Raw genomic sequence first — 15,531 nt, 5'->3', positions numbered from 1 at the left:
ACGCCTAGAACAAGAGCAGAGAGGAAACCTGGGATTAATATTAGATTCTATCTGTATAGCAGACTACAAGAGGGGAGAGAACAGAACAAAGTTTACTATTAGCTACTTACTGACGGTATAGCTGACTAAGAGAGGGGTGAGAACAGAACTTAGTTTACTATTAGCTACTTACTTATTAAGATGTCTACAAGAGGGGAGAGGCAGAACTAAGTTTACATTTAGAAAATAGATACTCAGATTTATTGTAAAGGCCACTACAAGAGGGCAGAGAAAATAACTTAGCAGAAAACTGACAGTGTAACACCATTCCGACTTCTTACTGTATAGGCAATTAAGACTTGGAGATCAAAGTTTAAGAGTAAGTTTAAGTGAAACTCGGGGTGCATGCTAGAGGGCATTTAAAGGCAGATATTTGGTTGGTACACAAGGACCAGTAGAAGCTCATCAACCCAAGATCCACTGCAGTCGGATGAGTAAAAAAGGGCCGGATCACAAGCTATCTTTGGCAAGAGATGACCACCCACCCAACATGACCTTTTGACCTTACCAAATGATCTTTAACCCCTGTGTCCCCAAAAAAGCTATTGTATATATAGCGTTGTGTTATTGAGTCCTTTCTGGGAGATACAGCAATAGTTGTACTAGTTAATTAGTGATGATGATTATAGTAGCATTGAGTAGAGGTTTCTACTAAAGAGCATCATCTAATGAAAGCACCAATTGAGTTGGACGCTCAAGTCCCGACACATTATGCACTCTAAAGGGCTACTTTGTGTCACTATAGAAGCTATCGAGGCCTTCAACAATAAGACATGTAGTAGGGCTCCATGCCAGCACTGTGCAGCCACATCAGCTGACACTAACATCAGCTAATCAGAAACAACCATTGTTTGGTACATATTGTATTATGGCTTCTCAGTCTTCCTTAAGACACAGATGATATTGTGTAAATAGTGGCGCCTTGTGGGTGACCTCACTTGTAACCACCATTCCACACATTTATTTATCTATTCTGGCCAACACCAATCTGAGTTGGCCCGCAAGTGGTCTGGTAAATCTAACAGTTGTTTTAGTTTCAGGTTTTATATGAATATCTTTCTGCGGCAGTTTGACCCATATGGCGTGCGAGTTGTGACAGCTGGTGCGGCCCGCCAAAAAAGGTCACCCATAATCCTCTCTGCTGGCGTTATTAATCATAAAGGTTTGACACAAGCATGCTTAAAACACAGATTGGGGTTACAGCCTTGTTCTTTCCACAAATTGTTTCGACGGTGATTAGAAAAATATAAAACACACAAACACCCACACAAACGAAAACAAAGGAATCGGGATTGGTCATTGCATGGGATTTTGCAATAGCTGTTTCTGTTTGGTGATTCGATCACATGACACATGACAATGACATCCATGCAATGCAATTGAGAAACCAGAAAGCAATTGAGAAACGTTTGTTTCACCAAAGAGTTTTAACTTGTGTTTAGTCCTGAAAGAGCTTTGCATTGCATTATTTATGATTCTACGTTGTTACTCTGCGTGGGAGATCTGTGCTCTGAGTGCGGCAGGTTTAAACCCGACAGGGGGGTCTGTTTGGAGCTGGCATGGTTGAGTCAATCTCAAATGGGTTTTCTCCAGTTTTTATCCATATTCAAAGTTATCCAAGCTAGGGTAGTGTACATGAACTTTATAGGTTTAAAAACTAACAAATGCTAAGATTATCTAGATTGGTCGGCCATGAATCTTATTTCACGGATCGGGTAGGTGGCAGTAGCTGCTGCAGTCGCAGCGATGGTTATCTCTGTACAGCACAGTCAACTGGGAAGAATCCCACCAGACTCTTGATCGCCAAGATAAGGTTGATTCTGATCAGCGAAGGCTTTGTGAAAATCCGCCAACCAGTTCCAGCATGAGACACTGGGAGGGTTGGCCAATGACTCGGCCACAGTGACTAAACGTTTGTGGTTGCCAGCTCCTCCACCCCAAATAAGTTGTGCTGTTTTATTGTGTCCAGGGCTATGAATAGGAAGTTAGGAGGACAACGCACATCACAATGTAGTGCGAATCCCACAAAGAGAAGGAGCTGGGCGGGATTCTAACACGTCCGCGTCGGAACGTTCTTCACCGTGGAAACCTGGGGTCACTGTACTGGGCTGGAGCCGGGAGGGTAGGTCAACAGTGTGTTTGTGAAGGGTGAGGGCGTGAGGGCATGCTAATATGGTATACATGTGCATATGCACACACACACACACACACACACACACACACACACACACACACACACACACACACACACACACACACACACACACACACACACACACACACACACACACACACACAGACACACACACACACAGACACACACACACACACACACACACACACACACACACACACACACACACACAAACACACACACACACACACCACAAACAAAAATAAGCTGGGGCTTGTGGGGGAGGGTTTTTTCTGATGGACATCATTAGAGGAGCAGTGACAGGAAACTGTCTCTACTTCCTGCTTCCTGTTTGAGGGGTTATCCTCTTAGACAGAGCTGCTGCTTTCTGGTCCAGCAGGAAACAGGAAGTGGCCCTGAATTGAAAGGAAGCAGGTAGAAGTCATATTGTCAGGGGTTCTGTCCTATAGGTAGTGGCACTAACTAAATAAAAACAACTGCCACTTGTGCTGCAGTTCTCACTCAAGTGGAGAAGTTTCCTATAGCATAACCCAAACTTGGTCATCATCCATCACTCGGAGATGTTTTCTATAGCACCACCCAAACCTGGTCATCCATCACTAGGAGATGTTTTATATAGCACAACCCAAACTTGGTCATACATCACTAGGAGATGTTTTCTATAGCACCACTGAAACCTGGTCATACATCACTAGATGTTTTCTATAGCACCACCCAAACCTGGTCATACATCACTATGAGATGTTTTCTATAGCACCACCCAAACATGGTCAAGCATCACTAGGAGATGTTTTCTATAGCACAACCCAAATATGTTCATAAATCACTAGGAGATGTTTTCTATAGCACCCACCAAATATGTTCATACATCACTTAGATATGTTTTCTATAGCCCCACCCAAACCTGGTCATTTCATCACCAGGAGACGATTCCTCTATTTTCTTGAGGGGATTCTTTGGCCCGGGCTGACAGTTGGCGTGGTAACCATGGCGACGGAATCTGGCCGGCTCGCGCTGCGCCTCAACATTCTTTCCTCCGCAGACGTGCTCTAAATACACGGCAGCTCAGCTGCACTCACGCTCACCCCTTTAACTCCTTACCTCTCTCTCTTTCTATCCGTCTTTTTATGCCTCTTTCTCTGTCTGTATCTCTTGCCCTCTCACTCTGTGTTTCTCTTCATCTATTCCTACCCCAATCTTCTTTAACTATATACCTCACTCTTTCTGTCTCTTTATCTATCTTTCGTATTATCTCTCTCTCTCTCTCTCTCTCTCTCTCTCTCTCTCTCTCTCTCTCCCTCTCTCTCTCCCCGAGGAAGAGCAGTAGCTGTTGGGTACAGAGAGATACAGCAGCCCAGAGAAGTTAGCCTTGGCCACTGTGTGCAGACAGACAATCGCAAATTCACCATTTGTCCCTAGAAGACAGGAAGTGCACGACTATTAAAGGGTCCATAGCCCCTTCCCCCCCACGGCACGCGCCCCACTGCAGCCCGCTGCCCTTGTGACCACATCAGCTTGTTTATCCCTGCTGACACACACACACACGCGCGCACACACACACACACACACACACACACACACACACACACACACACACACACACACACACACACACACACACACACACACACACACACACACAGACACACACACAGAGGCCCGTTAGACTCCAGCACCCCGTGACATCACATCCTGTTTAATTATTTACTTAATATTTTGAGACAGCGTTTTTATCCAACAAGACTTCCACTGAGTTGTATAGATGCATGTCATTAAGGATCAGTTAGGGCTTAGGGGCATCTTGATGTTTAGGATTACAGGTAGACTGCGGACATTGGGGATCGAACCCTGATCCTTGAGGGTGACCAGGCCAGCAATACTACTAGACTATCCTGCACCAGATCCTGTTTATGCGATCAGCATTCAGAAACATCGCTTGATCTAACGTGGTTATTCGCCCTGATTAACATGATACTGGACGAACAGGAAGATTGATTATTATAAGACATCAGTAACATCTCCTCCTTACCGTTGGAGGGGATAGGTATATGTTACGACCCACCCCGTTGGTGTCCAGGGGAAAGGGGGGGATCAACAATGAATATAGAAGAGAAGTAAAATGTCAGTTGAGCTATTCTTATCTAGGGACAACTGGGTTCTAGTAATAATACTAATAATAATATGATACCGAGTGATCATAGAATCAAAAATAGAGAAAGAATGGAAAATATGAACACATGGAAACAGATTCCTCATGCCTGTGGTTGTTCACACTCAGATCAGAAATCAGGAAATCTGATTCATAGAGTCATGGCCGCACACACACTCTCTCACACACATAGACACACACACATCCACATATTCACACAGAAACACACAATGGCTAAGTTCAGGCTAAATTGTAGCCTTAACTTATCAGTGACAATCTGAGCAACTATTTAACTGTGTTCTCTACACAAACTCATCCCGGTCACTGATTGGGGGTTATGTCTAGGCCTCTGATACAGCTGTAAATAGTTTTAAATGAGGACATCCCCAGCTTTTGGCAGGACAGGAAGAGGAAGGGTGGGGTGGCAGGAAGTGGAAATCCATCCCTTCCTCACTGGGCCACCGTCTCACAAAAAAATAAGAGGTTGTTCCACTTTCTGACGAAGACAGGGTCCCGTGATCTATGGGAGGGTTCCATCACCTGCCACACGGTCATTCTTAGTTACAATAGGGCAACAAGAAAACCAGATGGCAGGCAGATAGTACAAAATGGAGTCCACACCTCAGATGCCACTCAGTTAAAAGGGTCCATCCTAGACAAACAAAACAGGGGGCTACACTATGATATCTGCCCCTACTGTGTTTTCATATCGGTCTGGTGGTACAAAGCAGGCCCATAGGTAGACGCCGGTGGATCTTCAGGATGACGTGTGCATATGTGTGTGCCTGATGTGTGTGTGTGTGTGTGTGTGTGTGTGTGTGTGTGTGTGTGTGTGTGTGTGTGTGTGTGTGTGTGTCTGTGTGTGTGTGTGTGTGTGTGTGTGTGTGTGTGTGTGTGTGTGTGTGTGCGTGTGTGTGTGTGTGTCTGTGTGTGTGTGTGTGTGTGTGTGTGTGTGTGTGTGTGTGTGTGTGTGTGTGTGTGTGTGTGTGTGTGTGTGTGTGTGTGTGTGAGTGTGTGTGTGTGTGTGTGTGTGTACCGGTATGTGTGTGGCACACTTCCTTCCTCTCACTTCTTGTTTGTCAGCACATGCACAATGCCTGTTTTGAGATAGGCTTAGTAAGCCACAGGGAAGCCGAAGACACCATAATATATACAGACCACCTGATGATAACGTGTTTAAAGGATTTGTCTTTATTAAGGGTTGGAACCTTGGAAAAAAACAGGAAGAAATTTGTAAATTACTTTTGAACATGAAAATGTAAGGTTAAAGAATTTAAATGGGTAAACTAAAATGTACACTCACAAACCTACCCACAAATGAACCTTAATAAACCCTCCCTCCCACACACACACACACACACACACACACACACACTCACACACACTTTCACACACACTCTCACACACACTCTCACACACACTCTCACACGCACACACACACAAACACATAGAACTTGGTCACAACCTCAACCACGTAAGGCATGTTATCCTTCTGGAGTCACTATTCATATCCTAACATAAGAAATCTTAAACGAATCAGCTAAAGAATAGTCCCTGACCTAAGACTGATAAGGGGGGTCAGGGATTCAACAGGGAATTCAACATGGGGCCCAAATCGGCCCAATTCTAACCACCAGTAATCCATAGCTCTGTACCATCAATAGTATTCATAGCCCAAAGCCAAACATATCTACCGTAGAGACAAGATGCGTTGTGTGTTAAACTTATGTTAAGTCAAATCACACAGTATGCCTGGAGGTTCACATTGTATTACTTCACTATGACATACAGCCAAAGACCATCATGCTGTATTTTTACATTACATACAGAACATAACAGCAAAGTGTAGCATAGCAAGAAAACAACCCCAAGCAAAGGAAACATGTCCAAGTAGCATGTCGCCTATCTCCGCCTTATCAGTGATCGGATGATAAGCCTGGCTTCCTTCACAGGAGTCCTGTGAAGACATTCTCTGGTTTCCAAGCTCTAATCTCAGACCGCATTCCACTGGACTCTCAGTGCAACTGACTCACATTTTGACTGTTAAACCCCAGATGCCTATCGTTCACTACCATATAGTAAGCCGACCCGCTTTCATCCAGAGCGACTTCCAGTGAACACAAATGCGTAATTTAGGAGCGCGTAGGGATAAGACAATACAGTGACAGGTCGGAAAGAATCTACCATGGGTTGGATCGTACATAGATGGATCAGAAAGGAGCTAGTATGAGTTAGATCGTACAGAGACAGGTTATTAAGAAGCAGGTAGGGTTTAGACAGTACAGAAACAGGTCATTCAGTAGCAGGTCGGGGTTAGACAGTACATAGACAGGTCATTCAGTAGCAGGTAGGGGTTAGACAGTACAGAGACAGGTCATTAAGGAGCAGGTAGGGTTAGACAGTACAGAGACAGGTCATTAAGGAGCAGGAAGGGGTTAGACAGTACAGAGACAGGTCATTAAGGAGCAGGAAGGGGTTAGACAGTACAGAGACAGGTCATTAAGGAGCAGGAAGGGGTTAGACAGTACAGAGACAGGTCATTAAGGAGCAGGTAGGGGTTAGACAGTACAGAGACAGGTCATTAAGGAGCAGGAAGGGGTTAGACAGTACAGATACAGGTCAAGTAGGGGTTTTGGATGTCTTCAGGTAGACTGTGGAAACCCTGACCGAACCACAAGACTCTCCTAACCAACTTCCTAGCATGATCCCCGGCACGCCACCGGGACAGGAAATGAGGCAAGCCAACGTATGTGCCAAGTGGTTCCCCCCCCGTGTCTAACAGGGTCGGTAAAAAAGCCTCTTCCCTGATCTCCCACTTCCTCCCTGAAGCCCCCCTGAGGGCCAGAGGGGTGGTAGTAGGGGTGGGGCTGGTTGGGGAACAGCCTCCTCCACCTCCTCCTCCTCCAGGCGGGGTCGAGGAAGCCAGCCTGCTGCTCTCCCCCTCGGAGGACTGTTTATGGAGCAAAAGATCGGGACCTGGAGTGGGGAGGCCGAGTATCCCAGGCGCGGACACACACACACACAAACACGCACGCACGCACGCACGCACACACACACACACACACACACACACACACACACACACACACACACACACACACACACACACACACACACACACACACACACACACACACACACACACACACACGCACACGTCCACACACACAGGGTCGGGTTCCCGCTGGTTTACTGGACATGAGACCAGATAACCCCCTGATCCCCGCTGTCTGCGGTCTGTCTCCCCCCTGGGCGTTTTGCACCGACAGGAGGGGGGTGGGGGGACGGGACACTAGTGCAGAACACTAGGATGTCCTGCCAAGGGGTTTGGGCTCGGCGCAGCAGGGGCGACCAGAGTATTTGCCGCGAGTCCCAGCTGTCGGCACTCCCTCCTGTCCACAGCTGCACTACATATATCAACCCTGGGCCACTAGCCTGGGCCAGAACACCCTGGGCCACTAGCCTGGCCTGGTCAACCTGGGCGACTAGCCTGGCCTGGTCAACCTGGGCGACTAGCCTGGCCTGGTCAACCTGGGCTACTAGCCTGGCCTGGTCAACCTGGGCTACTAGCCTGGCCTGGTCAACCTGGGCTACTAGCCTGGGCCAGATCAGCCTAACTATACCACCCTGGTCATCTAGCCTGGCCTGATGGTCCCTTCAGTCCGGGGCCCTCAGCCCAACACGCTGTGGTACGGCTCCAGACTCTGCGAAGTGGCTCACAGGGAGACCCCATTGGAGCCCGCCCGCGCCCACGTACGCACTGCGCTACAGAGCGCCACGGTCTCCATGGGGGGCGACCACTGCGTTGGTGAGCATCAGACCAGACGGTTCACCTGGACGGGAGCGTTTTACCTCGAGAGCAGACGTTGTTGTGGGTGCTGAATGCATGTGTGTGTGTGTGGGGAGGGGGGGGGGGGGGGCACGAAAAACATCGCCATCCTGACGTTTTTTATCTGTTAGGATGGTAACTGCAGTTACATAAAAGGGTCTCGCTGGTCTTAATTATTCAGTGCGTTGGCCTCCTTCCTCACAAAGGCAAACTAAAAATACTCCTCAGGATCTGTTTAGATCACAGACCAGCTGGGAGAGATGAGAATTCATTTACGGATAAATAACGGCGTCGTTTTATTGTGTTATTCGTTTTTGAATTGTTGTATACTGATTTATACTTCACTTTTACTTTGCTGTACGGAAAACCGATTACAGGCTTATTGACTGCACGGAGATGCTCAGTACAGCACTGCGCTGCCGTGTTCGCTCTTTCCCTCCTCTGCACTTCAATGTTTTACTGAGTAATTGTAATTCCAACACATTTGAGTCGAAAGAGTAGCAGAGACGGTAACAAATAGAGAGCACACTGCTATACAAATAGATTAAATTAGTTTCTACTTGCATATATTTGTATAGCAAATCATCTAAATCATGCATTAGTATTCATCAACAGAACAGCGCCAGTGAAAAGCGACTGCATAATTCAATGTACATATCCTTTCTGCACTGTACTTGTATTGCTGTGTCAACCGAATCGGACACCTGAATTGACTCATTGTTTATGAATACAGTGCTATCTGTGTAATAACCTCATGGACGTAGATGACAGAGGCATAGAGATGGACCGCAGCTTGCTACTGGAAACACTGACTGCTGTGTGTTGTTGACCGTAGGCTAGATAAGCATGTCATGTGACCAAGATGGAGAGGTCACATGTCTGCATGTCCTCAGAACTGTTTAAGACGGATATGTTACATCAGATAACGTAAATCTACGACAAATAGAAAGCCTTATTCTTAAATAGTGTAGCGCTACTATGACAAATAGAACGCCTTTCATTGATTTATTAACCTAGATCTAGAACAAAAAGACAACCTTGTTCCTTAAATACTGTAGGGCTTCAACAAATTGACTGCCTTCATCATATCGATAAAGTTCATAATGCTAAATTATACAATACATTTAAATGACCATCAGTTCTACTTTTATAAATAAGGGTTTAAGGATCGTTAGCTCTAGATATAAGGTTGAAAATGTGAATTTTTGGTTTCCGAGTTAGGTTAAGTCAGGAATTGTGGATAAGTCAGGTAGAAGTAGAGGGTTTTGGTTTTGTTAAGGTCAGGGTAACTAATGATCTGGTGGGGCAGCGGTGCATCGTGGGAGATCCAGTGGAAGTGTGTGTAGTCACATCCTTTCAGCATGAGGTCAGGGCTCAGCGTTAGTGTTTGCAGAGAATAGACAACATTTTCCCTGCTCCCGACCATGTGATGCTGGGGGGGAGGAGGAGAGATGCATGCTGGGAGGAATGCATAACAGGGCTTCCCTCGGCGTGGCCATCGTGGGCTTTTAGTGGTTCAGCAAAATAAAAGCGCAGCACCACACAAAGTCCTATCTGTAGTGCACAAAGAGAGAGAGAAAGAGAACCATAGAGAGAAAGAATTAGAGAGAAAGAGAAAGAGCGTAAAAGAGAAAGAGAGAGATGGGGAGGGAGGGAGATGGAGAGAGAAGGAACTAGAAAGAGAGTTGGGGGAGCGAGAGAGAGAAGGAAAGAGAAAGAGAGGGGGGAGGGCGAAGGAAAGAGAGAGGAGGGAAAGAGAAAACGAGAGAGACAGAAAGCAAGACAGATACGTAACAAAAGAGAGAACACAGCCAGAGGAAAGAAGCCAGAAAAAGCGACGGAGGATGGTAGACACATAGCGAAAAATACAACGATTTTTGCTTCAGATTATAGTGACCAGAGTAGAAACAGACAACCATGACACAGACACCTCCGCTTGCCCTAACAAACGGCCAGCGCTTTCAGAATGACGTCATGTGGAATTATGGGTACAATAGAACCACGGAACGCACTTCTCCTCGGCTGTCCACATCACATGAGTACGATGAGGAGGAAGATGATGAAGAAGAGGAGGATGAGGAAGAGGACGTCATTCTAACTCACACCCCTGCTATCATCTTTGCCCACCAAGAAAATTACGTTTTCTGATAGATAATGTATATAATACAACATTTAAACAGAACAGTTCCATTATCCAATAAAATTATGTCACCCCCTGCAATAATGATGTCCCCTCCTGCATTGATGACGTCACTTCCTGCATTGATGAGGTCACCAAATGCCGTGATGATGTCATCTCATGCGGAAATAATGTCAACTCTTGCAGTGATGTCAACACATGCAGTGATGACGTCAACACATGCAGTGCAACGGTGATCACTGCATGTTTAGATGAAATGCGGTGAGGATAGCAGCACACGGAGCGAGGTTATCAGCTATTGCAGTAATGATGTCACTCTACTGCAGGAATTATGTCATCTCCTGCAGGGATGATGTCACCACCTGTGTTGCCAGCCAACTAGCTATGCACGGGCGATGGGCTACAATTCTTAGCTCTGCACGTCTGAACATTTCTGTGACCAACCGTATGGTGTGAATGCCTTTAACCTTAATTAAAGGTAACGGCAAGGAATGCCTAACGTTGTCTGAGGCTACCAAAGACCACTAGAAGATGAAGGGCTAATGGGCGAGTGTGTCCAGCAGTGCTACCTGACCAGGTGTGGTCAGGTATAGCTTGGTGCTCAGGAAGCTTTGTGGGCTCGTTATGCAGGGATCAATAATAGATGTGTGGTGCTGCACAATCTAGACTTCCTAACGTAACACCGGCCAAAAGAGGTTCAACATATGCATACATTCTGTCTCTCTACTCCTCTCTCCAACTCTCTACTGCGCTCTAAACATCTCTCTCTCTTCACCGGTCTCCAACCGTCTCTCTCTGCGCTCTGCTCACCTTTTGATGTAAATATATATGACCCACACTCAGTGCTACCTTTGCACTATATGGTTGGATCGGCTCAATGAATTGGCTTGTGTTGTACTTGTGCAATGAGTGTAATCTAATCTGTTTTTAGATGGTTTTAACACCATCTCTCTAACTGCCTCACTGGCTCTCCCTTCCTCTATCACTTGCACTCTCTCAACCTCCCTCTTCCTCTATCACTACTTCTGTATACCTCCCTCTCTATATAACTGACTACACCTCTCTCCACCTCCCTCTGGCTAGCCTTTCAACATCTCCCTCTCCTAACCCCTCTCTACCACTCTATATATATATATATCCCTCGAACTACCTCCCTCTATCTCTCTCTCTCTCTCTTCCTAAAGGAATCCAGCGATCAGTATCAGCCGTGAGAGTGCGTCAGCTCCCCGCCGGGTCACCGTCTCACCTCAGGTTACGTCATTAAAGATTCATGTTGTTCCTCTGCATTATTGACCCTGTCAACAAAGCAGGAAGTCACTGTACTGGAGACACAGCTGATCCATACAGAAACCCAACCCTGCCTAGAGCTTCACCAAATCCACCCGACCGCTGACTCCTTGTCTGGCCGTGACATCACAGGGTGGTTAAACCACCTTCTGAGGGCCTGGGTGGTCGGGAAGGAACACAACCCTGAGATTAATTCAGTGGTCATCGTTTTATCAGACAGAAAACCAATAAGTACTATTTGTGTTCCAGGGGATCTCCTGGGGAATTGTGGGAAAAATAAGTTCTGCTGACTTCCTGACCTTCCCTTGCTGACCTCATGGGCTGTGTCTGCATTCTGTCCCGGGCCCTCCCACCGTACCTCGCGCCATCCGTCGATTGGCTAAGTTACAGTGTCACGGCCCTCGAGTCGTGTGTTTGTTTGCTGATGAAAGGAATATGCTGCTCCTCTCTGTTGGCGCTGTACCGAATCGCGCGCCATGTGATCTCTGCAGAAATTCCAGAGCGGCTACTGAGGCCGAGCCCACACAGCGTTGTCCTCGGCGACAGATGTTTTGCGTTTGAGCTGAAGACTCCAATGCTAACCCTCCATGCGGCTAACCCTGTCATGCTAACCCTGTGATGCTCATGCTAGATTGGTAACCCTACCTGCTACCTTGGCATAATAAGCCTGCCTGATGCATAGACCTGTGTTACACTGCCTGCTTACACTGAATGGAACCTCTGGCCATTGTCCACTTCGAGCTGAGATATCTGTTTCAACTACTCATCCTCACATCCTTCCTTTCTCATAAATGCACAAAGAGGTTTTAGCTTTTACGTGGTGATAGGGTGGAGTTGAACAACATTGATCGATGGGGTTGCTCCTACTTCCTCATTTCAGACAGGACGCCTGCACCATACAAACACAGAACGCATCTCTAATATCGTCTGTATGTGCAGTGAGATGGTGGGAGTCCATAATAACAGGACACATCTCGAGACAGGATATTAGCGCTGCTTCTCCCTATTTGAGATCACTGCAAACACACAGGAGGCCTCATTCTGTATTTCATTGGTGGTTGAGGATCTGTGTTTTCTTTGGTTGGACACTATTCTGCACACTAATGCAAAGGAAGCTAAGGTGATTAAATTGGGAATCCAGTTAAATGACCAAATGAATTTGGAGCTGAGTGTAGAGTGACTTTCCATTAAAGAAACACCAGAGCAGTAGGAAATAATTAATTTGAAACCACATTGAGGCTCTTTCCATCAAAGCCTGAACGTTCTTTTCCTGAGTGCTGCTGTGTACGTTGTACATGGGTGTTTATGTCTGTAACATAGTATATGTAAGTGTGTGTGTATGTATGTACTACTATGTATGTACAGATCATGCCTGTGCCTACACCACATATAATAATGTCTTAGTGCACTTCTACTGCTATCTTATTTTTGCCATTTTACTGACTGTCTTCAAGGATTTCTTAACTGGACATCTTGCTGATTCGTGTGCCTACTGGTAGACTGTAGACACTGGGGTTCATACCAAAAGCAAGCAGGAGGACAGCGCTGGTTATTGGACATCACTAAAACACAAATAAACTGAATTTATAAAATGCTTTACATGTTATACCTTGCAATAACATATGCACAACACACACAACTACACACACACGCACACCCACACACACAAATGCAGACACAATCACCCACGCACAGTCCCTCATTCTCACTAACAGCAGTGTTAAACCCACGCAAAGCGATGAGTAAGAAGATAACACACAGAAGGAGGCAGGGATCGAAACGGCGAGCATTCAGGCGCGAGATGACCTGTAAAATAAGCTCACCAACACCTGATGACCGGATTACCTCACTGTGTATGGTGTACCATCCTGTCTACTTTTCTGTAGCTCTGTCTGACTGTAATCAGTTGTATCGTTACTAAAAACATAATGGACAGTGGCTAAAGATATCTGGCTAGTACTGGCTGCCTCCATAATCCTGTAGTTCTAAATCCTACTCTCCCTCTCTCTCTCTTTCTTTCTTTCACTCCGCCACTGGCTAGAATTCTCTCTCTTACTCTCTCTCTCTCTCTCTCTCTCTCTCTCTCTCTCTCTCTCTCTCTCTCTCTCTCTCTCTCTTTCTCTCTCTCTCTCTCTCTCTCACCCTTTCTTTCTTTCATTCTCTCCTACTCCCTCCCCTTCTACTCTCTCTCCCCCAGCTCTCTGCTAGTGCTTGGCAGCTCGCTTAGAAACTGGGAGTTATGTAAGAGAGCAGGCAGTAAGCTGTAGGCCAAAATGCACTCCATCCTTCCCCCTGTGCCATCCACAGCCAGCCCACCCTTCCATTTGAATGAACTGACTGGAAATAATTCACAGTATAAGACAAAGTTAAATGGAGGAGCCACATACTTGTTCACTATACCTCTAGTCCATTCCCAGAGGACCATGATATGAGTGGAGGAATGTGAATATTTGTTGGATTCTTTCATCAACTGAAAGGTTGAGCCCAGGAGTGTGTGGTCATTTACTTGTGTGTAATAAAGTACAACCTATACATGAGCGCGAGTGTAATTGTGTTTATTTTACAAGCGGTTTATTGCACCCTTTTGATATGCTACGTTACATCGTATCTTCGCAAAGAGATTTAACCTTGTGAATACCGTTAGGCCTATGGATGGTTATAAAATATGAGAAGGGGTTGAAATCATAGCATAAAAAAACAATGAGTTGTACATGGCATGTTTCAAACAGACTATTGTTCTCGGGTCTTATTGCGGAGCTAGTGGTCCTGGACCCAGATCGGCCTGCTATGGGACTTATGTGTGTCAGTTGGGTCTACTGTGCCGTTACCTCCTCCAACACGTTGACGGTGTTCCTGCAGTTCTGGAGCCGGGTGGTGAAGCTGGACGTGGTCGGAGAGTTGTAATCCTCGGTGGTCTCGGAGAGAAACTCCGACACCGATATTTGATCCGGCATTCTTCCGCGGGGGGAGAAAGCCCAAGAAGGTGGGTGGGTTTGAAACAAAGTGGTCAAAAAGACAAAAGCATGAACCAGGCTGAGACGAAACAGGGGTTGAGTTGCGCGTCGTTGGAAGGAAAAGGCAGCTCTCCTCACACATACAAGTCACACACAAGTATGGATGTCCTCACAGATACAAGTCAGATACAAGTACGGATGTACTCACGTACATACGCCAAATACACGAATAAATGTCCTCAAGAAGCCTGAGACACACACTAATATCGATTTGACCAAAAGACGGTGACTTCTCGAATGACTTCACAGTCCCCAAGGGACGCGCGGAGAGGGATTCCGCCGAAGGTCCTCACTGTCTTTCGCTTCCTTAGTCGAGGTTTTCCAATAAAAAAAAGAATTCAAAACCGCGTCTTTATAGACGATGTCACCGTGGTTCTCAATTAAAGCTCCCAGATAGAAAACGCACTAGAGAATAGCGGATGCCCTCATTCTGCTCTACAGATGTTCAGTAGCACGACGGGCGTCCAACACGGTGAAAAATGTCGAGTCTTTCTCTTTCGTTCACATGGCCCAAAGGCTGCAGGTCCCAGGGACTTATTGGAGGGTTTGGTATTGTCTTCTTTTTTGGTTTATCCTTTTAATGCAAAAGGCTGCCTCTAAACACTCGCAGCCTCTCTCTCTCTCTCTCTCTCTCTCTCTCTCTCTCTCTCTCTCTCTCTTTCCCTCTCCCCCTCTCTCTCTCTCTCTCTCTCTCTCTCTCTCTCTCTCTCTCTCTCTCTCTCTCTCTCTCTCTCTCTCTCTCTCTCTCTCTCTCTCTCTCTCTCTTTCCCTCTCTCTCTCTCTCTCTCTCTCTCTCTCTCTCTCTCTCTCTCTCTCTCTCTCTCTCTCTCTCTCTCTCTCTCTCTCTCTCTCTCTCTTGCAGTCTCCCTCGCTCTCTCACTCGCACTATCTCTCTCTATCACTCTCGCTCGCACTCGT

At 46.4% G+C, this 15,531-nt stretch overlaps 1 protein-coding gene across 1 annotated transcript in view; it reads right to left on the bottom strand.

Annotated features, from left to right (window-relative positions):
• Positions 1-15,225, bottom strand: part of asap1b (ArfGAP with SH3 domain, ankyrin repeat and PH domain 1b) — a 48,927-nt gene extending 33,702 nt beyond the window's left edge. The window contains exons 1-2 of the mRNA XM_056584673.1: positions 14,428-15,225; positions 1-4 (exon numbers count right to left, since the gene is read on the bottom strand). The exon at positions 1-4 is cut by the window's left edge and continues 69 nt beyond it. Of these exons, the coding sequence (XP_056440648.1) occupies positions 1-4; positions 14,428-14,553 (130 nt within the window). The 5' untranslated portion in view covers positions 14,554-15,225. The remainder of the gene's footprint in view (positions 5-14,427) is intronic.
• Between the last annotated feature and the right edge of the window lie 306 nt (positions 15,226-15,531).

Source organism: Gadus chalcogrammus, chromosome 23 (genome assembly GCF_026213295.1).
Source record: "Gadus chalcogrammus isolate NIFS_2021 chromosome 23, NIFS_Gcha_1.0, whole genome shotgun sequence".
In the NCBI taxonomy this organism is placed as follows: Eukaryota; Metazoa; Chordata; class Actinopteri; order Gadiformes; family Gadidae; genus Gadus; species Gadus chalcogrammus.
Note: the sequence above shows the minus strand (reverse complement) of the source record. Positions and strands in the feature narration are given on the sequence as shown.